This window comes from Emys orbicularis, chromosome 6, assembly GCF_028017835.1.
Source record: "Emys orbicularis isolate rEmyOrb1 chromosome 6, rEmyOrb1.hap1, whole genome shotgun sequence".
NCBI classification, from domain to species: domain Eukaryota; kingdom Metazoa; phylum Chordata; order Testudines; family Emydidae; genus Emys; species Emys orbicularis.
In genome coordinates, this window is record NC_088688.1 from 13,515,711 (window position 1) to 13,541,825 (window position 26,115).

The 26,115-nt window shown below is 44.2% G+C and overlaps 1 protein-coding gene across 1 annotated transcript in view; it reads right to left on the bottom strand.

The window, feature by feature from the left end:
• The window catches only part of PIAS2 (protein inhibitor of activated STAT 2), a 49,605-nt gene that overhangs the window by 11,479 nt on the left and 12,011 nt on the right, over nt 1-26,115 (bottom strand). The window contains exons 3-9 of the mRNA XM_065406936.1: nt 12,839-12,923; nt 11,332-11,382; nt 11,115-11,205; nt 10,039-10,173; nt 5,906-6,011; nt 4,722-4,795; nt 2,373-2,533 (exon numbers count right to left, since the gene is read on the bottom strand). Coding sequence (XP_065263008.1) covers nt 2,373-2,533; nt 4,722-4,795; nt 5,906-6,011; nt 10,039-10,173; nt 11,115-11,205; nt 11,332-11,382; nt 12,839-12,923 — 703 coding nt within the window. The remainder of the gene's footprint in view (nt 1-2,372; nt 2,534-4,721; nt 4,796-5,905; nt 6,012-10,038; nt 10,174-11,114; nt 11,206-11,331; nt 11,383-12,838; nt 12,924-26,115) is intronic.

Here is a 26,115-nt window from a genome sequence, read left to right on the forward strand (position 1 = left end):
AAACCTGGAAACCCTGGACGCCCCATCATCTCTGGAATTGGCACTCTCACTGAAGGACTGTCTGGATATGTGGACTCTCTACTTAGACCCTACACCACCAGCACTCCCAGCTATCTCCGTGACACCACTGATTTCCTGAGAAAACTACAATGCATTGGTGATCTTCCAGAAAACACCATCCTAGCCACCATGGATGTGGAGGCTCTCTACACAAACATCCCACACACAGATGGAATACAAGCTGTCAGGAACAGTATCCCTGATGATGCCACAGCACAACTGGTTGCTGAGCTCTGTGACTTCATCCTCACACACAAGTATTTCAAATTTGGTGACAATATATACCTCCAGACCAGTAGCACCACTATGGGCACCCGCATGGCCCCACAATATGCCAACATTTTTATGGCTGACCTGGAACAACGCTTCCTCAGCTCTCATCCACTCACGCCCCTTCTCTACCTACGCTACATTGATGACATCTTCATCATCTGGACCCATGGGAAGGAGACTCTGGAAGAATTCCGCCACGATTTCAACAGCTTCCACCCCACCATCAACCTCAGCCTGGACCAATCTACACGGGAGGTCCACTTCCTAGACACCACGGTACAAATAAGTGATGGTCACGTTAACACCACCCTATACCGAAAACCCACCGACTGCTATGCCTACCTTCATGCCTCCAGCTTCCATCCCGGACACACCACACGATCCATCGTCTACAGCCAAGCACTGAGGTTATAACCGCATTTACTCCAACCCCTCAGACAGAGACCAACACCTACAAGATCTTCACCAAGCATTCTTAAAACTACAATACCCACATGAGGAAATAAGGAAACAAATCAACAGAGCCAGATGTGTACCCAGAAGCCTCCTGCTGCAAGACAAGCCCAAGAAAGAAACCAACAGAACTCCACTGGCCATCACCTAGAGTCCTCAGCTAAAACCTCTCCAACGCATCATCAGTGATCTACAACCCATCCCAGACAACGATCCCTCGCTTTCACAGCCCTTGGGAGGCAGACCAGTCCTCGCCCACAGACAACCTGCCAACCTTAAGCATATTCTCACCAGCAACCACACACCGCACCATAGTAACTAACTCAGGAACCAATCCATGCAACAAACCTCGATGCCAATTCTGCCCACATATTTACACCAGCGACACCATCACAGGACCTAACCAGATCAGTCACAACATCACCGGTTCATTCACTTGCACGTCCACCAATGTAGTATTACGTCATCATGTGCCAGCAATGCCCCTCTGCTATGTACATCTCTACGTAAAAGGATAAATGGACACAAGTCAGATATTAGGAATGGCAATATACAAAAACCTGTAGGAGAACACTTCAACCTCCCTGGATACACAATAGCAGATTTAAAGGTAGCCATCTTACAGCAAAAAAAACTTCAGGACCAGACTCCAAAGAGAAACTGCAGAGCTTCAGTTCATTTGAATGGCTGGGAATGGCTAGCCAACTACAAAAGCAGTTTCTCCTCCCTAGGTGTTCACACCTCAACTGCTAGAAGAGGGCCTCATCCTCCCTGATTGAGCTAACCTCGTTATCTCTAGACTGATTCTTGCCTGCATATTTATACCTGCCTCTGGAAATTTCCACCACATGCGTACGATGAAGTGGGTATTCACCCATAAAAAGCGTATGCTCCAATACTTCTGTTAGTCTATAAGGTGCCACAGGACTCTGTCACTTTTTACAGATCCAGACTAACACGGCTACCCCTCTGAAACATTACTCTACAATCACACCACTGCAGCTGTCCTGCTCTATGGATTTCAAGCCTGTTCAGAATACCACATCCAGCACCCACTCCACCTGGGGAGCATTACTGGTATTTATGAACCTTTTCAGGGGAGTAATAGGGATTAAAGATAAAGTTAGAGCCTTGGAATAAATGCTTGACACTGATTTAAGCAGTTACAGAATATTTTACAGTCCAACTCCATAAAAAGATTTCAGAAGTACAGCCTGCCTATGTAAACACCTAGTGACATGGTGGATTCTCCATCACTTGAAGTCTAAATCAAGACTGATGTGTTTCTAAGAGATCTGCTTCTAAGAGATCTGCTATAGCTCAAACAGAAGTTTGAGGCAGGAATTACTGGAGGGAGCTCTATGGTCTGGTGTTATGTAGGAGGTCATTTTAGATGATCATAAAATGGTCCCTTCTGGCCTTGACATCTCTGAATATTCAAGGAAATAAGTTAACATTGAAATAAGATAGCCAGAAACTGCAAATCTCAATTTTGAAACCATAGCATAGGTTTGTACTTGCTGTATTCATATTCTAAAATACAGAACTACTGTAAAAAAAGGTAAATGACAAACTCAGTCTCTTACCCATCTAATATTAGACTCTCATAAGCTGCCTTTTTGTCACAGACAGGACAAATCCAGGTGGGCTTCTTTTCATTCATTTGTAGGTAAAGAGCAGCATCAAAACATTGCAGATGTGTGCAGGTAACAGCACGGCATGGGATTGTCAGTCTCATTTTTCCCAGCTGCAGGAGATGCAATAGAAACAAATATCAGCATGACAGACAAGAGGGAACCAAAATACATTTTCGGAGATAACAATGAAATAAACCAGTCACAGGATAAGAATGGTTTCCTGCTGGTAAATAAATGCCCAATCCCAAAGTCCTGGTATGTCCATAAATCCTATCAAAATCAACAGGAGTTGTATGTGCAGAAAGAATACAGGATTGTCTCATTCACAGAGACATCGGTTTTGCCTCTAAATGTCAAGGCCCAGCAGAGGCGTTTTTAATAGCAGATTGTGCTGGCCCTATGTCAGTGTTCTATTGCTATGATTTTGTTACAGTAAAATGCTTGAAGCATTCATAATATTTTGTACCTTTTATCCCAGGATCTCAACGTGCTTTATGAACACGGATTAGTGAAGTCTGACTTCTGAATTGGTATTATACCCACTTTATATGGGTAAACTGAAGAACAAAGCCGATCACTTAGCTGGTCACAGTCACACAAACAGATTTGTGACTGAGCTGGGAATAAAACCTATGAGTTTTGACTCCCAGGCATCTTGTTTTTGTTAAAAGATTACACTTGTCAGAACTATAAAGGGAAGGGTAACAGCTCTCCTGTGTACAGTACTAAAATCCCTCCTGGCCAGAGACTCCAAAATCCTTTTACCTGTAAAGGGTTAAGAAGCTCGGGTAACCTGGCTGACACCTGACCCAAAGGACCAATAAGGGGACAAGATACTTTCAAATCTTGGGGGGGGGAAAAAAGGCTTTTGTGTGTGCTCTTTGTTTTTAAGGGGTTGTTCGCTCTTGGGACTGAGAGGGACCAGACATCAATCCAGGTTCTCCCCATCTTTCTAAACAAGTCTCTCTTATTTCAAACTTGTAAGTAAAAAGCCAGGCAAGGCGTCTTAGTTTTACTTTATTTTCTCAACTTGTAAATGTACCTTTTACTAGAGTGTTTATCTTTGTTTGCTGTACTTTGAACCTAAGACAGAGGGGGGTCCTTTGAGCTCTTTAAGTTTGATTACCCTGTAAAGCTATTTTCCATACTGATTTTACAGAGATGATTTTTACCTTTTTCTTTAATTAAAAGCCTTCTTTTTAAGAACCTGATTGATTTCTCCTTGTTTTAAGATCCAAGGGGGTTTGGATCTGTTTTCACCAGGAGTTGGTGAAAGGAAGGAGGGGGGAAGGGTCAATTTCTCCTTGTTTTAAGATCCAAGGGGGTTTGGATCTGTTTTCACCAGGAGTTGGTGAAAGGAAGGAGGGGGGAAGGGTCAATTTCTCCTTGTTTTAAGATCCAAGGGGGTTTGGATCTGTATTCACCAGGAGTTGGTGAAAGGAAGGAGGGGGGGGAAGGGTCAATTTCTCCTTGTTTAAGATCCAAGGAGTTTGGATCTGTATTCACCAGGGAATTGGTGAAAAGTTTCTAAAAGCTTCCCAGGGTAGGGAATGGTGGCAGCGGACCAGAACTAAGCTGGTAGTTAAGCTTAGAAGTCCCCATGCAGGCCCCTACATTTGTACCCTAAAGTTCAAAGTGGGGATACAGCCTTGACAACACTACTACAGACTTGCAGCATTATTTCAATCTAAACAGGCTCAAAGAGAATCCCAAAGTTATTTGTAGGTCTTATGCTTCAGTTTGTAGGTCTTATGACATTCAGTGTCAAAGTGGTCAAGAGTTGGCTTATTCTTATAAAAAGGTGGTAGTTTGGTATAGTAGGACGGACATTTGAATCAGGGGATCTAAACTCTAGTCCCAGCTCTGCCATTTATCTGCTGAGAAACTCTGGACAAGTCATGTCAATTTTTAATGCCTCAGTTTCACCCTCTCTTAAAAAAAAAAAAAAAAAAAAAGGGCGGGGGGGGGAGGGGATGGGGATAACAATACTTCCTCTCCTGTTTAAAAGGTCTTGAGAGGTACACATGATCAAGTATGTTGCACTGGATGCTCTCACAGCACTTTTATGCTTTAACTTGTTGACTACTGTTTGTATTTAAAAAAAATACCACTTATTATATTATAGAAATTCCTCTAACAGTAAAAGCTATTTTACAAAGTTCTGAGTTGTGGGTCCTTTTTACAATAATCCAACTTTGAATTTAAGATGAACAAAAATAAAGAATGATTCCCCCCCACCCCCAAAAAAAATAAAAAATAAAAACTTAATTGCATATTATACTTCACAACTTTACTTACAGGACACATCAGAGATACCCGCAAACTGGTTGTGGCAATTTCGCTATCAGGATCAGCCGTCAGCTTTTCTTTAACTAGTACAATGAAAAACACAATTTAAATTACATTACATAACCATTATTAAAAATGCCATTCTCGCCACTCAGGTGTTTGAGTATCTACTCAATGATTAGGGGGCTGGAGCACATGACTTATGAGGAGAGGCTGAGGGAACTGGGATTGTTTAGTCTGCGGAAGAGAAGAATGAGGGGGGATTTGATAGCTGCTTTCAACTACCTGAAAGGGGGTTCCAAAGAGGATGGATCTAGACTGTTCTCAGTGGTACCAGATGACAGAACAAGGAGTAATGGTCTCAAGTTGCAGTGGGGGAGGTTTAGGTTGGATATTAGGAAAAACTTTTTCACTAGGAGGGTGGTGAAGCACTGGAATGGGTTACCTAGGGAGGTGGTGGAATCTCCTTCCTTAGAGGTTTTTAAGGTCAGGCTTGACAAAGCCCTGGCTGGGATGATTTAGTTGGGAATTGGTCCTGCTTTGAGCAGGGGATTGGACTAGATGACCTCCTGAGGTCCCTTCCAACCTGATATTCTATGATTCTATGATACTCATTAATATATTGCTTAATTTTCATGTAAAGTTGTCTAAATTGAGAAGCTGGGAAATTTGCTCACAGCAAGTATCAAATTTGCATTGATTTCCTAGTTTTAGGCCCAATCCTGCAAACACTGGCAGGCAGAGTACTCACTGCCATCAAGAGTAATCCCACTGATGACCCACAGCAGTTAGCACTAAGCACAATGGTGTTTGCAGGAGCGGGCCCTAACCTATATATAGGCTGAATCAAATACAACCTTTGAAGGGGGCCTCCAAAAAAGTCTTTACACTTCACAGGAAGGTGAACGGCACCTCATACATGTGGAGAGATTAATGGATATTGATGTCAACAGAAGTGCTACATTTTACAGCCCACCACTGCAGAGGTGCTCTTAGCAATATCAGGAGAGAGTCCAGACACTGAGTAGGTGTTCCCCTCATGGTCTGGAATGAGCAAAAGCAGTGCAAGCTCTCTCTCTCTCTCTCTCTCCTGGGGATAGAAGACTTCTGTAAATCTGCATGCTGTAAATCTGGTACCTTTCACCAATTCTAGATTAAAAAGCAACAAAAGTAGAAAAATTCAACCAACTTACTTAGTGCTCTGGAATGGTCTGGGTTTCTGATACCTTTCATTTTTAACCTCTGCAAAAGCATGGCTGACGTGAGCTGCCGAACAAGATATACAGACATGGAGTAATTCTACAAAGGAAGAAAAATATGATTAAGGATGAGAGTTTCCCTGCCTTTTATTTGAAAACAAAAAACAAAACAAAAAACAACCAGTTTTATTTCATGCAGTAACCGACATACCTCACAATACAGTAAGATTATAAACTATGCTAGCAGAATTAAATGTAAATCAATTCTCTGTTAGTTCAATAAAACAAATGGTCACACCTTTTTGAAATATTTTTATAGATTAATGATGGTGCAGAAATGGAATTTCTTCCTAAGTAAAGCTATTTATTAGTTTGCTGACCAAAGTCTGAAGCTATTGCAATCAGTGGGATAAATTCACAGTTGGTTCAAGACAGTGCACCTCTTCATAAAGTTCCACCCTCTTACACCAGCAGAGAACTTGGCCAGATGTCAAGTCATGTGTGCCAGTTTTATGGTAGGTATCTCAAAATGTGACCCAAAACAGAATATAAAACTATTTATATAAAAGCACATGCCTGCCCACATAATCATATTAGTGCACATTTCAGACTAATACTAACACTATTACTTTCTCCCACGTCTCTTTAGCAGGCTCCCAAGTGAACAACTGCAGGAGAGTAATATTACGTCTAGACATCTCCAATACCAGTAGTAGAGTGGATCAGAGCTCAAGACGGGAGTTTGCTTCTGGGAAAAAGTAATAATGTACAGATAGATTATTTAATTTCGTCTATCCTCCCTCCAGTATGCAATAGTTCTCTATAATACAGTTGTTACGTTGTGCAGACTATATGGTTTTATAAAAACTTGATAATAAGTCAATATAATGTAACTGGGATAGTTTTAGAGAAAATACGGTAATAAGTGAATGTAACGTAACTGGGATATGCTTCATGCAAAAGGTCTCTTGTAAGGTATCATTACAAAGCTTATAATCTACTGAGTATGATCATCTGATTTGTATAAATGTACCACTCTTGTATCTAAAACTAGAAATATAAAATGTAACTCTGAGGGCCTATTGTAATTATGTAAAGTGTGGGCCATTAATGATGGTTTGGAATCTTGATGACTCCCATTAACCAGGACCATTGTCTGCAGATGGCTGTTTACCTGTGAGTCTCCCTGTATATGTGTGTGCTGGCAAGTGAGTAATGAAGTCTTGCAGTGACATGTGATCATGTCACCTGAACTGGAATCCATCTTTAACCTGGTGCTTTTCCAGTGAGGGGGGGTGGAAACCCGGAGGGACAAAGGGTTCCCGCCTTATGCAAAAGATATATAAAGGGGTGGAACAGAAGAGAGAGAGGGAGAGGAGCCATCATGGAGAATCCCCTAGCTAACACCTAAGCTGGAACAAGAGCTGTACCAGGGGAAAGAATTGTGCCCAGGCCTGGAAGGTGTCCAGTCTGAGAAAAACTTACTGAAGCATCTCTGAGGGTGAGATTATCTGTATTTAGTTTGATTAGACATAGATTTGCGCATTTTATTTTATTTTGCTTGGTGACTTACTTTGTTCTGTCTGTTACTACTTGGAACCACTTAAATCCTACTGTCTGTATTTAATAAAATCACTTTTTATTTAGTAACTTACTCAGAGTATGTATTAATACCTGGGGGAGCAAACAACTGTGCATATCTCTCTATCAGTGTTATAGAGGGCGAACAATTTATGAGTTTACTCTGCATAAGCTTTATGCAGGGTAAAACGGATTTATCTGGGTTTAGACCCCATTGGGAGTTGGGCATCTGAGTGCTAAAGACAAGCACACTTCTATGAGCTGTTTTCAGGTAAACTTGCAGCTTTGGGACAAGTGATTCACACCCTGGGTCTGTGTTGAAGTGGACTGGAGTGTCTAATTCAGCAAGACAGGGTGCTGGAGTCCTGAGCTGGCAGGGAAAACAGAAGCAGGGGTAGTCTTTGCACATTGGGTGGCAGCTCCCAAGGGGGTTTCTGTGATCCAACCCGTCACAACAGTTATTAATATCTTGCATAGTCTAAATTGGATTAGAAGAACTGGATGCCAGTACTTCACCTGAAAGACTATTCCTCAGTACTACAGATCTCACCATCAGAAATTTTTCCCGATTTAACCTAAGTTTTCCCCTTCTTACCTTCAACCCTGTACTCCCAGTTATACTTCCTTTTACTATGTCAAATAACACCTCCACCTGTTCTTGTTATTTACACCCTGTCAATGTTAAAAGGCATATCCCACACAACTGTCACTCAAATGAATGAAACAATATTTAACTCACTCTTCCTGCAAATTAAGCACTCTTGGCCTCATAACTTTAGATGCTCTCCTCTGAACGCCCTCCAATTTGTCACCATCTTTTTGGTCAAACTCAGAACAGAGCACACTATTTCAGGTGTGGTCACACCTATTACCTTCCTGTGATGCAATATAACTATTATATTACAATATAATAATAATATATATATAATATAACAATATAACTATTTAAACACAGAAACACTCCTAAGTATTTAAAAATAGAAATGAAAACAACATTTCTTCCTTTGAAACCTGTTGGAGGAATAGTTATATCTGAGTGCACAAAAGTTGTCTACCTGCATGTGAGGAGACTGAGGGAAGGTGTGTGTGTGTGTGTGTGTGTGTGTGTGTGTGTGTGTGTGTGGGGGGGGGGGGGGGGGGGGGGGGGGGGGGGGGGAGAGGGAGGGTTGAATGAGTTCTAAAGCAGTCTGGATCATACTTATCTCTTGCAGGCACAAGTTCCACAATATAGATCCAGCTCCTGTGAAAGTTCTGCATTCACGAGGCTTCCACTACCAGTTAACAGATTTATCACTGGTGAATGTAGCTATTGTGGGAGGTTATGATCACTGAGGGAGAGGGGATCTCTCAGAAGCTGGGACCAATACCATGAAAGGTTTCCAATTTCAGGACAGAGACCCTGAACCAGACTACTGAATTCAGGGCTCAATCCTGCAAGATGCTGAGCACTCTGACTTGGATCTAGCAAAGCACTTCACCGTGTGCTTATATTACATCTTATAAGTAATCCCATAGGCTTCAGTGTCAGAGTACTTCGCACCTTGCACAAAGGAGCCTTGGCAACCAATGCAGAGAGAATACCGCATTGATGCATCTGCAGCAATCCATGTTGCTATGCAGATGGCTTGATATGTTTAGCATCAGTTGTAGTAACATTTTAGAAACTCCCGCACCCCAATCTGGGTCTATGCTGGTTATGTACTATGTGTATGTGTATGTATGTATGTATGTATTATGAACCCTGTAACCGACACTTGTAATCCCGCATAACCCAAGCCTGACCCCAGATATACAGTAGCTTCCTTCTTAATTTGTGTAAATTTGATTTTAAACATTAACTTAATTGTGAAATGAATGTTTTTATGAAACCAATTTTACTTATAAATGAACAGCATTTAGGTAGAAAATAGGCAACTCCCACACATGTCTGCATGAGGGTGGCTGGAGACAAGGCACGTCTGGTCATTTTCAAAATGTTTGCTCCTGTGCCCCCGGACTTCTCTTAGTGATCTTAATGGCCAACTGCCTATAGAAGACTCATGCTACAGAGCATTTTCTTTGTCACAAACTAGATCATCAAGTTAGGAAATGGCAAGTTCCTCTCATTACTACTCATTTTTATTATTCTTCATCTCACTACAAACAGTGAAAAATAAAAAATTGTTCTCTGAAGCAATTCTAAAGCCTTTTACATTATTGTTTTACTTTAATAAGTTTCAGGTGAAATGCTGGCACTGCTGAACTCATTGGAGTTTTGCCATTGACTTCAATGGCACCAGGATTTCTCTTATAGTCATTAATCATGCGCACGCCCTATGGAACTTTTCTGCAAGCCCTACGTTCTTGCAAACTGTTTAGCTTTTTATTAAGCTTCTAAAATAAATGTTTTCTTCCTAGCAAGCTACTGGATGGGAAGAGAGTTGAAATCTTTATAGTGAAGGAGTACAGGCAATTTATGTTAGCACATCTCTTGCCTGCAACAATCAAGAGGGGAAAGGAGTAATACTGAGTGAGGTTACTCTCATACTACAAAGAACATAGTTTACCTTTCCAATTTCAGATGCCCAAGAAATGGAGATCTGGTTTGGCACTGCTGATGATAATCTAACTAGAGATGTAATATTCAATGGGCGGCCAGGTCGCTTCTGCTCAATCCCATTTTTTGGTGGTGGAGCATATCCCTGCAATAAGGAAGAAAAGAAGTGTTTCTCTAAAATTTTAGACTGTACTCTGGTCAAACTCCGACTGTACTCTGAAATCTACTGAAGAGACACCATTACAAGGTTTTTGGAAAACAGAAGTTTTTATACCAAGTTAAAAATATTGTTTTCTGAAGTTAGTTTTTGGCATTCCTTTTGTATTTTGCCATCACAAATCATTTAGTTACTTACCCTTCTCTCCCACCCCAATAAAGCGTCTTGTAATCACTAGCAAAGAGACCTTTACTTCCGTCTAGTGACTGGGTACGCATCAAGTTACATGCTCTGTCCTGAAACTGTTATCAGGATAGAAAAGTTCTGTACAGCTTTACAGACCTGTACAAAGATTATCTGTAAATGGGTAAAGTTCTCCTCCCTTTTCATCTACCCTCAAGCTTCAGAGTTCTAGTGCATACGAGTCACAACCTTGCCCAAATGTTAATTGTTATGAAAACACCTGCCCATAGAAATGAATCTCACATTAGCCTTCTCTGTGCTAGGGAGATTTTGCAAAAAGTTTCCTACGGTTGTTAACATTGTTTGGCTCCACCACTATTGGCAATGTTTGAAGCCCTAGTATGTGTCTGTCCTTCATCCTCACCGTGAATATTGCTATATCCCCACAGCTATTTAAGAAGAATCTTTATGCTGCAATTTGTCTTTGTCACAAATGGACCAAAATAATTAATATCTACATAGTACTTTTAACGTGTAAAATGCTAAATATTAGCATGGGTGTCTTAGTGATCATCAGTGCCTGCAAATGCCCGATGTACAGATCAGTAACTACACAGGCAAATTAGGCATAAATTTGTGAGCATATTTTTGAAAAGAGTCAGGCCCTTTTTCTCCCCCACTTTAGACTTTAAGCAAACTAATCTACCAGCAAAAGCTACATATTGAATAGAATTTCAATAACTTACCGGCAATGGAAATAACTTCCCATTTACTTTAATGCACAAACTATTAGGATAGTTATCTTCTTGAGGGCAGCTAGTCTCTGCTAGGCATAACCTATTTCCAAAAGAGAAATTTCATTTTTAAGTGATGTTACACTCAGAAAACTATTTATATATGTTAAAATATACTTGAATTAAAATAATGAAGTACAAACTTAATGTAAGAAAAACCTTTAATCACCTTAGCTGAACTTGGACTGTGTAATCCCTCCTGCCCCCTGGCAAGAAGTCCCTGTTGGGGGGAAAAGAAAAAAAAAAAAAAAAGAGTCCATTGAGAGAGAGGGAGGGGGCGGGGGTTGGAGGGGAAACAAAATCTCACACCCCAATCTATCACATAGGAAAAAAAGGACAGACCTGCTCCAACATCTCTAGTTACTTTCGAGACTCTTAAGTTTCTCATTACTACACTACCCATGTAGTACAAGAACAAAGCACTTGTAACCAAAACAATCTATTTGTATTAAAAAGGATAAACTAGGTCTGTGCCTTCCCTCCAGCCAGGTCTTGGGACTCCAAGGAGGTTGTGTAGAGAGAGGGGAGGAAAAAAAATCTGACACCACCTGAGGGGGGAAGCCAGCCCGAAGGAGGTCCTCACTACTGCATTCCACTGACAAACAAGGATAGAGGGTAGAAGCAGCCTCCCACCCCAGCAATTAGTGATGTAAATATTGTTTTAAAAGATAACCTATTTAATAGATTAAACAGTTAACCGATTCGGGCCTCACATGCAGGCCTCTCTCCATTTCAGGTAGGACCTTTGTTCCGAGGATGGCGCATCTCCCCTCCCCCCCATGTCCCTGACAGATGGGACGGGCAGCTGAGCTCATACTGGGGGTGACACAACAGGCCTAGCCAGGAGAGCCTAGGGCAGTTGAGGGGGCCCAGTACCTCCCTCGCATCCTCAGTACCCAGGAAAAGGGAGAGGAGCCCCAGGTACCTAGTTGTCCCAATGTGGCCTCCGCATACACTCCATGCCACGCCAGCAGCAGCTTCCCTTACCAGCGTGCTGACCACCTCTGCAGCCAAACCCCTTCCAATGGCACAGGGAGAAGCCAGGGATGACTTTACCCCCCTGACGGGGCCCGCAGCCCCTTCCAACCCCCATGGCCAAACGTGTACACCCTGCCTGGCTGGCCGTGCCCCCTCCTCCCCGCGAAGCCCCCGGGGAGAAAACCCTGCTGGGCTAGTGTGTTAATATTGACCCGGCCCCTTTAAGACGGGGATGATGCCCACCCTTTCCTGGTTGCCATAATCACCTCTTGCCAGAACCTGGTCAAGACCCACGCGCATGGGGCTAACGGTTGTGGGGGTTAACGGTTAGACTACTACTTACCCGTTAACCGCTTAATATTTTACATCCCTACCAGCAACCAGGGAACATGGGGAAGAAAACAGTCTGCCACTCTTGCAGCAGCCATGAAGGCTATTTGATTTCAATTAATCAGGTCTCATTTTCTTATCTAACTCCCTGATGATGCAGGATTGTTCCCCAACATAACCATTATGTGTTTGTACAAACACTAGTTTTAGGTGTACTGAATAATAGGCTCCCACCCACCACTTTACTTGAAAGATTGTTCCACAGGCGAAGAGATGTGAAGGAAGGTTTTTCTGAAACTCCCCTGCAACTTTGCAAAAGCAGTGATTTAACACATGCTCACAAATAAATGCCAGGCATTCCCTCTTACCTGGAAATGCAGATTTCTCTGACTTGCTGAGGTGTTAAAGCAAAGATAAAAAACTTCTCTTGGAACCTCTGAATACTGCTCTGTACTGAGAGAAGACATGCAAAGCAGCTTTAAAACAGAATGGTCCACTAACAAAAGTCCAAATGATTGCAAGGGTGGTGAGTTAATAGAAGAGTCCACAACTTTGCTTTCTTGAACAAAACAAAGGTCACATAACAATGGAGTTGCTGTTGATTGCATGCATTTGTCAATGAGGAATGGATATGAATCATTCAATTATAGTCAGATAGCTTAATATTAAAATTACACGTAATACTAAAATGACATTTTTGCCTTCTTCAGAAGCTTGGAAAATAGGTTTATTTTATTCCTAGATTTTACAAGGGATTATACAGAGTTGGAGTGTTCCAAGATTTTAGCTGGGTGTCAGGCAAACATGCAAAGCAAACAGCAACCCTGCATTTCCTCCCACATATCCTCATAAAAATATAATAAGTAGAGTTTGAGCTATTACAGTAAGTAGTTATCAGACAAGCATGTGCACAAGCTGTTATTGGCCAGATGGAGAATAACGATTCACTGGAAAACTGCTTTAATCCCAGGAGTGGTGAAGGAAGTTACACCTTTGGAAAGTACCAGACCTCAATGCTAAAGAAAACCATCTATACGAAGACCTTGTCTACGCTACAAAGTTTTGTCGGCAAAAGCTGTCTTTTGCCGACAACACAGGGGAGGCGTGCACACACTACAAAGCTACTTTTGGCGGCAAAACACCGCTGTTTTGCCGACAAAATAAAACCACCTCAACGACAGGCATAAAGCATTTTGTGGCAAAGTTAAAATGACAAAGCATCAGTTGTTTTGTGGACATAACTGGCTTCCAGTTCCACCAGTATCCCACAATGCCTGCCGTGACCTCTCTGCTCACGGTTTTGAACTCTGCTGCCCTGCAGGCATGCGCCCCTCCCCTTTCAAAGCTCCAGGAAGTATTTGACAGCTGAGTGTGCAGCTCCCTTTAGGGAACAAAGAGCAAATCATTAATGTGGAATGCTCCTGTTCTGCCCTGCACTAGGAACACCGGGGCCGGGGAGGCGGGAAAGGGGAAAGAAGGAAACAACTGCTGTGCTGCTTTGACATTCCTCAGCAGGGAGAGCTCACAGAGCTGCTCAGGATGCCGCTCCCTGCAGCGGAGGAGGCTGTGGGAGAATTCGGAGTGAATCACAGAACCCCAGGCAGGCAGGCAGAGCGGAAGAGACTTGGAGAAGAGACTGCTGTGCCGAGCCGGGGGGAATGACGTGTGTGTGTGTGTGTGTGTGTGTCCCCCTCCCCCTGCCTCAGGATAGGTCAGTCAGCCTGCTGTCTCCCCTGTCCCAGACACACCACTCTCCTCTCCCTCCCCCCACGCACTTCAGTTGAAAAGCAGCTGACAATCTACTGGGATGCCTGGAACATGTGACTGAGAAAACTGGGTCATGTGACGTTGTACCTGCCCCATGAGGCACTGCAAACCCTTCCCAAAGCACCCTGCAGCTAATTGCACAGTGGGATAGCTACCCACAGTACACTGCTCTCTGTCGATGCAAGAGCTGTTAGTGTGGATGCACTCTGGTGACACAAGGAGCTAGTGTGGACATGCCACAGCACTTTTGAATTAAAGTGCTTTAATTAAAGAGGCATAACTTTTGCCAACAAAACTTTGTAATGTAGACAAGGCCTAAACGGGGATCCCCCTTGTGAATATTTAAGGAGGCAGGGAGGAAATCAGACTAATGGTAGAATCCTTTTACAGACGCCTACTTGGCCATTTGTGATGGTAATTATTTTAACATGAGAACAGGGTGTAAAATGTGTTACCTTATGGATTTCTTTTCTGGGACCGATCGCACCCATAATACTAGGTTTCAGGGTAGCATCCGTGTGAGGCCTTGGCTACACTTGCGAGTTACAGTGCTGTAAAGCCGCCCCCAGCGCTGTAACTCACTCCCCGTCCACACTGGCAAGGCATTTGCAGCGCTGTATCTCCGTGGTTGCAGCGCTGCATGTACTCCACCTCCCAGAGAGGAATAGCAAGTATTGCGCTGTCGCGGCAGCGCTGCGGCGTCAGTGTGGCCGCCCAATGCGCTGTGAATGGCCTCCAGAATTATTCGGCAATATCCCACAATGCCTGTTCTAGCCACTCTGGTCATCAGTTCCAACTCTACTGCCCTGGCCTCAGGTAACCAACCATGTGACCCACCCTTTACATTCCCCGGGAATTTTAAAAATCCCCTTCCTGTTTGCTCAGCCCGGCGTGGCGTGCTATCAGCGAATCTTTCCAGGTGATCATGCCTCCACACGCCACGCGAACCCCAGCATGGAGCAATGGCGAGTTGCTGGACCTCATCAGTGTTTGGGGGGAGGAAGCTGTCCAGTCCCAGCTGCGCTCCAGCCGTAGGAATTATGATACCTTCGGGAAGGTATCAAAGGACATGATGGAAAGGGGCCATGACTGGGACGCCCTGCAGTGCAGGATTAAAGTGAAGGAGCTGCGGAGTGCCTACCGCAAAGCCCGCGACGCAAACGGCTGCTCGGGTGCTCCCCCCGCAACCTGCCGATTCCACAAAGAGCTGGATGTGATACTTGGGGTTAACCCCACCTCCACTCCGAGCACCACCATGGACACTTCAGAGCCGGTGTGGGGGGGAGGAGGAGGAGGAGGAGGAGGAGGAGGAAAACAGGAGTGATGGTGGTGGGCCGGATGGAGACACCCCGGAATCCCTGGAGCCATGCAGCCAGGAGCTCTTCTCGAGCCAGGAGGAAGGTAGCCAGTCGCAGCGGCTGGTACTTGGTGGAGGACAAACAGAAGAGCAGGTTCCCGGTAAGCGGGGTTTTTTTTCGGGAAGGAATTTTTTCGGTGCGGGCTCTTTGGGAGAGGAGGGTTAGGCATGCATGCCTAGATGCGGAATAGTGCATTGATGTGGTTTATCACATCGCGGTAATCGGCCTCGGTAATCTCCTCGAATGTCTCATCCAGAACGTGTGCAATGCGCTTGCACAGGTTTATCGGGAGAGCCACCGTGGTCCTTGTCCCAGCCAAGCTAACGTGTCCGCGCCACTGTGCCGCGAGGGGCGGGGGGACCATTGCTGCACACAGGCAAGCTGCATATGGGCCAGGGCAGAAGCCGCATTGCAGTAGAAGACCCTCCCTTGCTTCCCAGGTCACCCTCAGCAGCGAGATATCATCCAGGACGAACTCCTGTGGAAAATGTTGGGACAGTGTTCAGTGTAGGTGCCCCCTGAAGCTGTTGGTTCTCCCCAAGGCACAGAAACCCAGAGGACAGTGCAGCCCTAAAACAATCAGCCCCCCTTACTCACCATTTTGAGGCTCCCGTGGGATGTGTGCGCTCTGTTTCGGACGGGAAAATTATGCTATTGTGTAGACCCTGTGTGTTTTCTATTCCTTAAGTGCAGGGGGAATCATTACTCTGTCTGGTATAAACAATGCTGCCTCTGTTAAATGTTGCATTTTGCCAATACAGCTGCATCAACCTTGAGACCTCAGCCGTCCCTCTTATCGCCTGCTCAGAGACTGCAAAGACTCAGGAAGAGACCGCGAAAAAGCAAAGAAGACATGCTGCAAGAAGTGATGCGGCAATCTATTAAAGAGAATGAGAAAGCACAGAACTGGAGGGAGAGAGAAAGCAGGATCCGCCGGGAAAACGCAGCGCACCGGCGGCAAAGCACCACGCACCGGCAGCAAAGCACGGATAGGCTCATAAGCATCCTGGAGCGCCAAGCAGATGCTATCCAGGAGCTGGTAGCCATGCAGAAAGAGGAGCAGTACCGCAAACTGCAAACGCCACCCCCCCCCCCCAGCCCTTGTCCCAAAACTCTTTCCGTTGTGCCCCACTCACCTCCAACCCACTTTCCCCAACTTCCGTGTTCTTCACGCCACCCGCTGCCTCCAACACCAGTATCTTCACCACCCAGCCCTGAAAACCACGACCCTTACCCTCTGCACTCAACCCCCATCACCATGCAGTATAGCTATCCTGAAGTGCAGCACTCACTGCACAGCACACCAGACAGGACATACGCGAATCTGTGATTGTACCGTTCCCCACTCCACCCCCTTGTTTCTTTTCAATAAATGGATTTTTTAGGCTTTGAAAACATTCTTTATTATTGCATAAAGTAAAAGACTCCTTAGCCCAGGAAATAAACAGGCACTGCAAGTCTGCTTGTCTGCTTAGCAAACACTGATTCCTAAAGATTGGAACTACTGCACTTCACTCCCATGCAGGGCACCAAATATCACTGCTGGTTTTCAGCCTCAAATTGCTCCCTCCAGGCATCCCTAATCCTTGCAGCCCCGCGCTGGGCCCCTGTAATAGCCCTGCTCTCTAGCTGTGCAAATTCATCCTCCAGGTGTTGAACCTCAGAGGTCCATGCCTGAGTGAAACTTTCACCCTTCCCTTCACAAATATTATGGAGGGCACAGCACGCGGATATAACTGCGGGGATGCTGTTTTCAGCCAAGTCCAGCTTCCCATACAGAGATCGCCAGCGGGCCTTTAAACGGCCAAAGGCACACTCCACAGTCATTTGGCACCGGCTCAGCCTGTAGTTGAACCGTTCCTTGCTGCTGTCAAGGCTCCCTGTGTAGGGTTTCATGAGCCACGGCATTAACGGGTAAGCAGGATCTCCAAGGATCACAATGGGCATTTGAACTTCCCCTACCGTGATCTTCCACTCTGGGAAAAAAGTCCCGGCCTGCATCTTCCTGAACAGCCAAGTGTTCCGAAAGATGCATGCGTCATGCACCTTTCTGGGCCAGCCTGTGTTAATGTCAATGTCAATGAAACGCCCACGGTGATCCACAAGCGCCTGGAGAACCATAGAGAAATACCCCTTCCGATTAACGTACTCGGATCCTAGGTGGGGTGGTGCCAGAATAGGAACGTGCGTCCCATCTATTGCCCCTCCACAGTTAGAGAACCCCATTTGTGCAAAGCCATCCACCATTTCCTGCACGTTACCCAGAGTCACGGTTCTTCTGAGTAGGATGCGATTAATGGCCTTGCAAACTTGCATCAACACGATTCCAACGGTCGACTTTCCCACTCCAAACTGGTTTGCAACCAACCGGTAGTTGTCTGGAGTTGCCAGCTTCCAGATTGCAATAGCCACCCGCTTCTCCACTGGCAGGGCAGCTCTCAATCTCGTGTCCTTGCGCCGCAGGGTGGGGGCAAGCTCCTCACACAGTCCCATGAAAGTGGCTTTTCTCATCCGAAAGTTCTGCAGCCACTGCTCATCATCCCAGACTTCCATGACGATGTGATCCCACCACTCGGTGCTTGTTTCCCGAGCCCAAAAGCGGCGTTCCACGGTGCTGAGCATGTCCGTGAATGCCACAAGCAATTTCGTGTCATACGCGTTACGTGGCTCGATAGCATCGTCGGACTCCTCACTCTCACTTTGGATCTTAGGGAATAGTTCGACAACCAAACGTGACGTGCTGGCGAGATAATTCAGTATACGCCTCAGCAGTTCAGGCTCCATTTCCTGCAGACAGATCGCGCTGCACAGAAACCGTTGAAAGATGGCACCAAAGGTGAACGGAAACAAAGGGATTTCTGGGATGCGAAGCGACGCATCACGGGGTGTTGGGACAGGACCCAGAATGCCCCGCACCCACGCCCCCTTCCTACAACTCACAGCGCCAGAATGGGAAAAGGTGCTCTGTGGGATAGCTGCCCATAATGCACTGCTCCCAATAGCGCTGCAATTGCCGCAAATGTGGCCACGACAGTGCGCTGGGCAGCGGTCAGTGTGGACACACTGCAGCGCTTTCCCTACTCAGCTGCACAAAGTCAGGTTTAACTCACAGCGCTGTACATCTGCAAGTGTAGCCAAGGCCTTAGTCTGTATCCGCAAAAAGAACAGGAGTACTTGTGGCACCTTAGAGACTAACAAATTTATTTGAGCATAAGCTTTCGTGGGCTACAGCATAGAATGGAACATATGGTAAGAAGAGTATTTTATATATATTTATTTTACACACACACACACACACACACACACACACACACACACACACAGAGAGAGAGAGAACGAACATGAGAAAGTGGAAGTAGCCATACCAAACTGTAAGAGGCTAATTAATTAAGATGAGCTATTATCAGCAGGAGGGGGGGGGGGGGGGGAAAAAAAAACCACCAACTTTTGTAGAGCTAATCAAGATGGCCCATTTTAGACAGTTGACAAGGTGTGAGGATACTTAACATGGGGAAATAGATTCAATGTGTGTAATGACCCAGCCACTCCCAGTCTCTATTCAAACCCAAGTTAATGGTATCTAGTTTGCAGATTAATTCAAGCTCAGCAGTTTCTCGTTGGAGTCGTTTTTTTGAAGCTTTTCTGTTGCAAAATTGCCACCTTTAAAGTCTGTTACTGAGTGACCAGAGAGGTTGAAGTGTTCTCCTACTGGTTTTTGAATGTTATGATTCCTGATGTCAGATGTGTGTCCATTTATTCTTTTGCGTAGAGACTGTCCGGTTTGGCCAATGTACATGGCAGAGGGGCATTGCTGGCACATGATGGCATATATCACATTGGTAGATGTGCAGGTGAACGAGCCCCTGATGGCGTGGCTAATGATGGTGTCATTTGAATAAATATGAGGCCAGAGTTGGCATTGGGCTTTGTTGCAAGGATAGGTTCCTGGGTTAGTATTTTTGTTGTGTGGTTGCTGGGGAGTATTTGCTTCAGGTTGGGGGGCTGTCTGTAAGTGAGGACTGGTCTGTCTCCCAAGATCTGAGAGAGTGAGGGATCTTCTTTCAGGATAGGTTGTAGATCTTTGATGATGCGCTGGAGAGGTTTTAGTTGGGGGCTGAAGGGGACAGCTAGTGGTGTTCTGTTCTTTTCTTTGTTGGGCCTGTCCTGTAGTAGGTGACTTCTGGGTACTCTTTCTGGCTCTGTCAATCTGTTTTTTCACCTCAGCAGGTGGGTACTGTAGTTTTAAGAATGCTTGATAGAGATCTTGTAGGTGTTTGTCTCTGTCTGAGGGATTGGAGCAAATGTTGTATCTTAGAGCTTGGCTGTAGATAATGGATCGTGTGGGGTGTCCTGGATGGAAGCTGGAGGCATGTAGGTAAGTATAGCGGTCAGTAGGTTTCCGGTATAGGATGGTGTTTATGTGACCATCGCTTATTAGCACATTAGTGTCCAGGAAATGGACCGCTTGTGTGGATTGGTCTAGGCTGAAGTTGATGGTGGAATTCCTCAAGGGGTTCTTTTCCATGGGTCCAGATGATGAAGATGTTATCAATGTAGCGCAAGTAGAGTAGGGGTGTTAGAACAATGCTTCCTTAGGGGACGAGAGCTAAGTCAGCCATAAAAATGTTGGCATACTGTGGGGCCATGCGGGTACCCATAGCAGTGCCGCTGACTTGAAGGTATATATTGTCCCCAAATGTGAAATAGTTGTGGGTGAGGACAAAGTCAAAGTTCAGCCACCAGGTTTGCTGTGACATTATTGGGGATACTGTTTCTGATAGCTTGTAGTCCATCTTTGTGTGGAATGTTGGTGTAGAGGGCTTCTACATCCATAGTGGCCAGGATGGAAGATCACCAATGGATTGTAGTTTCCTCAGGAAGTCAGTGGTGTCTCGAAGATAGCTGGGAGTGCTGGTAGCGTAGGGCCTGAGGAGAGAGTCCACACAGCCAGACAATCCTGCTGTTAGGGTGCCAATGCCTGAGATGAGGCGGGGGGGGGGGGGGGGGAGGGGCAGGATTTCTAGGTTTATGGATCTTGGGTAGCAAATAGAATACCCCTGGTCCGGGTCCTAGGCATGTGTCTGTACAGATCTGTTCCTGTGCTTTTTCAGGGAGTTTCTTGAGCAGATGTAGTTTCTTTTGGTAATCCTCAGTGGGATCAAAGGATAATGGCCTGTAGAATGTTCAGACTTGTTGACAAGTCAAGGGGCTCTCCATTTGTCCTCCCTGTCAGTGAGAAAAGGCCCATGAAATTTTCATCTCTTAAAACAGGGGTAGGCAACCTATGGCACGTGTGCCGAAGGCGGCACGCGAGCCTATTTTCAGTGGCACTCACACTGCCCGGGTCCTGGCCACTGGTCCGGGGGGGGCTCTGCATTTTAATTTAATTTTAAATGAAGCTTCTTAAACATTTTTAAAACCTTATTTACTTTACATACAACAATAGTTTAGTTATATATTATAGACTTATAGAAAGAGACCTTCTAAAAACGTTAAAATGTATGACTGGCACGCGAAACCTTAAATTAGAGTGAATAAATGAAGACTCGGCACAGCACTTCTGAAAGGTTGCCGACCCCTGTCTTAAAAGCAGAGAAGAGTGGGTGAAGGTTTAGAGATTTTGCCACTATGGCTCCAAAAATTGCCTATAAAAACTAGGATTGCAATAGGCAACTTGGAAGCACTGAACTGCCACATTGATTGCACCATTGGAGGCAGAGAATTTGGGGAAAGAGCAGAAGGGGCATGGCCAAGCCTCTGAGCCTCATCGAAAAGCCTGGGCTGCCAGTGTTTAAAGAAGGGAGTAGTCCAGAAATCTCAGATTGTGGGAAAGGTCACGATCCAGAAAATATTACAAGTTTTTCTTACTATGCAGAAGGGGAGTTAATGGTGGGCCTGTAGGTATTTTTTTGGGCCTGAGCTGGTAAAACTCTCATGATCATTTGGAAAGGCTAACGTAATACTCCTGCCTATGTGTGGTTTGGTTTTTTAAGATGATAAAAAAAACCAAAACAAAACAAAAAACAAAACAAAAAAACAAAAAAAAACCCCACCACTATATTGCTAGTATGCAAATATATGAACTACTCATCCCTTCAAAAAGTCATATGGGAATAACTATACTCCTTAGCTGCTCAACCATAAGAGTCTATTTACCCTCCAAATCCCTAATTCTCAAATACACACCGTGAGTTGTTTGTTCTTGGTCTCAAGAGCCTTCCTGGGTCTACTAAATGGGATTATGCATAATCAAAGTCTGTTTTATTTTAAAAACAGTTCTCTTACACACACACACACACACAAATCAATAGTTAATTATCTAGATATATTTCATGTAAAAAACTCATATGGAACTAATTACACCAAGTAAAGCCCTGTTTAGGGCTTGGCTGTAGCCAATCTCTAAATATTCATTTGTAGAGCTTGATGTGTACTTCATTCAAACTGACAGTAAAAATGGCGTTTTAAGGGTTCACTCTCAATAAAACTCTAGCTCAAGCATGCCTGGTTTACAAATTTTATTTTTATTTTTTAATTTTTTTTAAGTGTTTTTCTGGTCAGTCCTGCAAACAGCCTGGGAGCTAAACGTCAAGCAAAATTCTTGACTTCTGCATCATCACTGGTAATAATTCATCAGGCAAAATCCTTGCACTCATTGACAATTGTGCAAGGCTAACAGAAGTAAAACACTTCTATTGACTTCTATTGACTTCTATTAAATCAGAATATGCACAGAGAACACATCTGCTAAGTAAGAGTGGTGATGTTCCTCCCCACCGCCCAAAATCACTTGTACAGCCTTACTCCAACATGGACACCAGCTGAAACCACCTATGACTGTTCTACTATTGAACGTATGGCAGTGGATACATTTGCCAACCATGCTCATCATTTGACACCAAATTCTTCAGGAATTCAGGATAAATGCTATCCTTGCGAGCAGCTTTTCCTTTTTTAGTGGCTACAAGACCCTTGATTTCTTCTACTATGCAATACGGGGATATATAGGTGAAGTGGCAGAACTTTGTTGGATGTTTAGAATGAGCTCTTTCTAAACCTTCTGTCTAGCCAAACAGGTCAGTTTTGGTTTTTGAATTACAAAGGAGGGTGAGGTGATAGCATTGGCTGTCACTTTTGGTTGACAGTGTTTTTCCCAGGTCAGTGACTTCAAGCTCAGAGTAGTGCCCAGGCTTTACTACTAGAATGAGCGTAGTGAAGACCCTCCATTATTTTGTTCTATCTTTTCAGGCATGCAGAGTTCAATGACTATTAGTGCTTTTGCTGTGCCCAGATCATAGCTCTTCTCATACTCTTCAGCTGCCAGCAAGAAGCATAGACCATGCGATAGCTGTGAGGAACGTGTTTCACAGCACCTTTGGTAAAAAGATAAACAAGGCGGTCAGAGATTCCTGGGACTGACCAGATATGGTGCATCCTTTGTATAATTACTGTGGCATATGCAGTGCACAGCTAAACTGACATGCAGAATAGCAGAGCAGTGTTGGCTGCAAGCAAAGTTTCCAAGCACTGTTCGTGAAGCTTTCAGAGGAAAACCACTATTGTCTTTTATCAGAAAGCAGAGGTCCGGTTTGTGTTCAGTGTTCTATCTGCCAGAGCAAAAAGTCCCTGATTTTGAACTTAAACAAAGAAGGTAGACGTCTGCAAATGAGGTCCACCAGCTGCATCATGTCTGCTATAGCCCTATTGTGAGTGGTAGCTATTTAAGTCACCAAGGTACAAAGCCAAATGGGGGGGGGGGGGGGGGGGCGGCGGAAGAAAGAGAATGGCTGAAGCCTGTATTACCATTCAAGATTTGGAGGTCTGCAAGAATTCATTATGGTCAGTTGTCCAAGCTCTTACTGCAGCAACAGAAATTCCCATGGTCTTGGGATCCTCCAGGACTGAGACATCTTTAAGACCATGCCCAGGCCACACTTAACATCATTCACAGTAGCAATGAGTTCATAACCATGAACGTTGCATCTTGCAGTTTGCTTGTAGTCTGCAGCATGAGTTTCTTGGTAGATCATCAGCAGAGTTATTCACCTTGAGAACTCTTAAAAGATAGTCATACTTAGCAGGTGACAAGCCTAAAAAGCGGTCATGAAGTGATAGTCATTGCCCTCTACAAACATGGGAAGCCAACAAATGATGCTGCCAACAACTGCCCAATATCACTCCTCTTCACAATTTGCAAGTTAATGGAGAGGGTCTTACTGGCCCATCTCACCCCATCCTTGAGGATTATGGCTTTGAAAGGCTGAAAAATATTGCAGTTGAACACATTTTTTTAAAAAGTGACTTCATAAGCATGATACCCGGTAGGGAACAAGGAGAAGGGTTTAATTTCTTCAGGAATGCAAACATGTAGCACAATTATGCTTTTATATTGTGGCCAGCTTCTCAAGGTGGGAATACCTGTCCATTTCCTCTTCCTAGTTTTAGCATTAATTTTTATCAAGTCTCCCCATATTACCGGTCGTTCCCACTGTAATAATCATTTAAGGAAACTTTGCTGTTTGGTTCTATACTCTGTCTAATTTAACGTTGTCAAGGCTGCTTCCCCACTTTGAACTTTAGGGTACAAATGTGGGGGCCTGCATGAAAACTCCTAAGCTTAACTACCAGCTTAGATCTGGTCCGCTGCCACCATCCCAAAGCTGATTCCCTTCCCTGGGTAGCCTTGAGAGACATTCACCAATTCCCTGGTGAATACAGATCCAAACCCCTTGGATCTTAAAACAAGGAGAAATTAACCACCCCCCCTCCTTCCTTTCACCAACTCCTGGTGAATACAGATCCAACCCCCCTGGGATCTAAAACAAGGAAAAAAATCAATCAGGTTCTTAAAAAGAAGGCTTTTAATTAAAGAAAAAGGTAAAAATCATCTCTGTAAAATCAGTATGGAAAATAACTTTACAGGGTAATCAACTTAAAGAGCTCAGAGGACTCCCCTCTAGTCTCAGGTTCAAAGTACAGCAAACAAAGATAAACACTCTAGTAAAAGGTACATTTACAAGTTGAGAAAACAAAGATAAAAACTAACACGCCTTGCTTGGCTGTTTACTTACAAGTTTGAAATATGAGAGACTTGTTTAGAAAGATGTGGAGAACCTGGATTGATGTCTGGTCCCTCTCAGTCCCAAGAGCGAACAACCCCCAAAACAAAGAGCACAAACAAAAGCCTTCCCCCCCCTCCCCCCCAAGATTTGAAAGTATCTTGTCCCCTTATTGGTCCTTTGGGTCAGGTGTCAGCCAGGTTACCCGAGCTTCTTAACCCTTTACAGGTAAAAGGATTTTGGAGTCTCTGGCCAGGAGGGATTTTATAGTACTGTACACAGGAGAGCTGTTACCCTTCCCTTTATAGTTATGACAAACGTTATCTGTCAAGACTATCAGTTGCTTTTACAAATAAATACCTGCAACAGATTAAATAAGCATGAACCAGGAGCTTTTCTGTTAGTTTATATGGTAAAGAAACCTTCTAAAAATCCTATATGAAATCTGCACTTGGCTACAAAAGAATATCCCTAAATCAAAATTAAGTGTTTCATCATGCCTAAAACAAAAGCAGCTCCACAAGCCACCCGAAAGTGGAGATCACTAGAGGCACAATGCACAGTACTTTTAAAATTTAACGCCCTATAGAAATACTAACAACAAAATGAAGCTTCAATACCACTAGAAGATAGAGAGGTACTTAACTAGCATTGCTCTCAAAACATAGAGCTGGGATGCCATATTTCATTGCAGTTGCAAGATATGGTTTCACTTTCATTGTTTTCAAGGGCATACAGATCCAAAAAAATAAGTGAAATTTCACTCCAATATTAGAGTCATCTTTTAAAGAAAATGTACTGAATTCTGTAAGGAAAATGCTATCCCCGCCAACAAGCCATGCACATGTATATCAAAATTGACCCCAGATCTCTTTGGGAAGGTTTCCTATGCTGACTCTAATTGACAGTATTATAAAAGCAAAAGTGGTCCTTGTTAGAGCCCATTAGGAAATGGATACATAAGAAGAGAAAATATAATGCCACTATATAAATCCATAGTACACCCACCCCTTGAATACTGCATGTAGTTCTGGCCATCCCATTGCAAAAGAGACATACTAGAATTTAAAAAGGTACAGAGAAGGGCAACAAAAATGATCAGGGGTATGGAACTATGGAACTGCTTCCATACAAGGAGAGATTAAAAAGACTGGGACAATTCAGCTTAAGAAAGAGAAGGGGAGGGGGGGGGGAAAAAGGAGGAAGAGAAGAGGCCTGATAGAGGTCTGAAAAAATCATGACCGGATTAGAGAAAGTGAATAAGAAAGTGTTATTTACCACTTCACATAACACAAGAACCAGGGGTCACCCAATGAAATTAATAGGCAGCAGGTTTTAAACAAACATAAGGAAGTACTTTGCACAACCCACAGTCAATCTATAAACCTCATTGCCAGGGGATGCTCTGAAGGCCAAAAGAATAAACTAGATTATTCTATGGAGGATAGGTCCATCAACGAC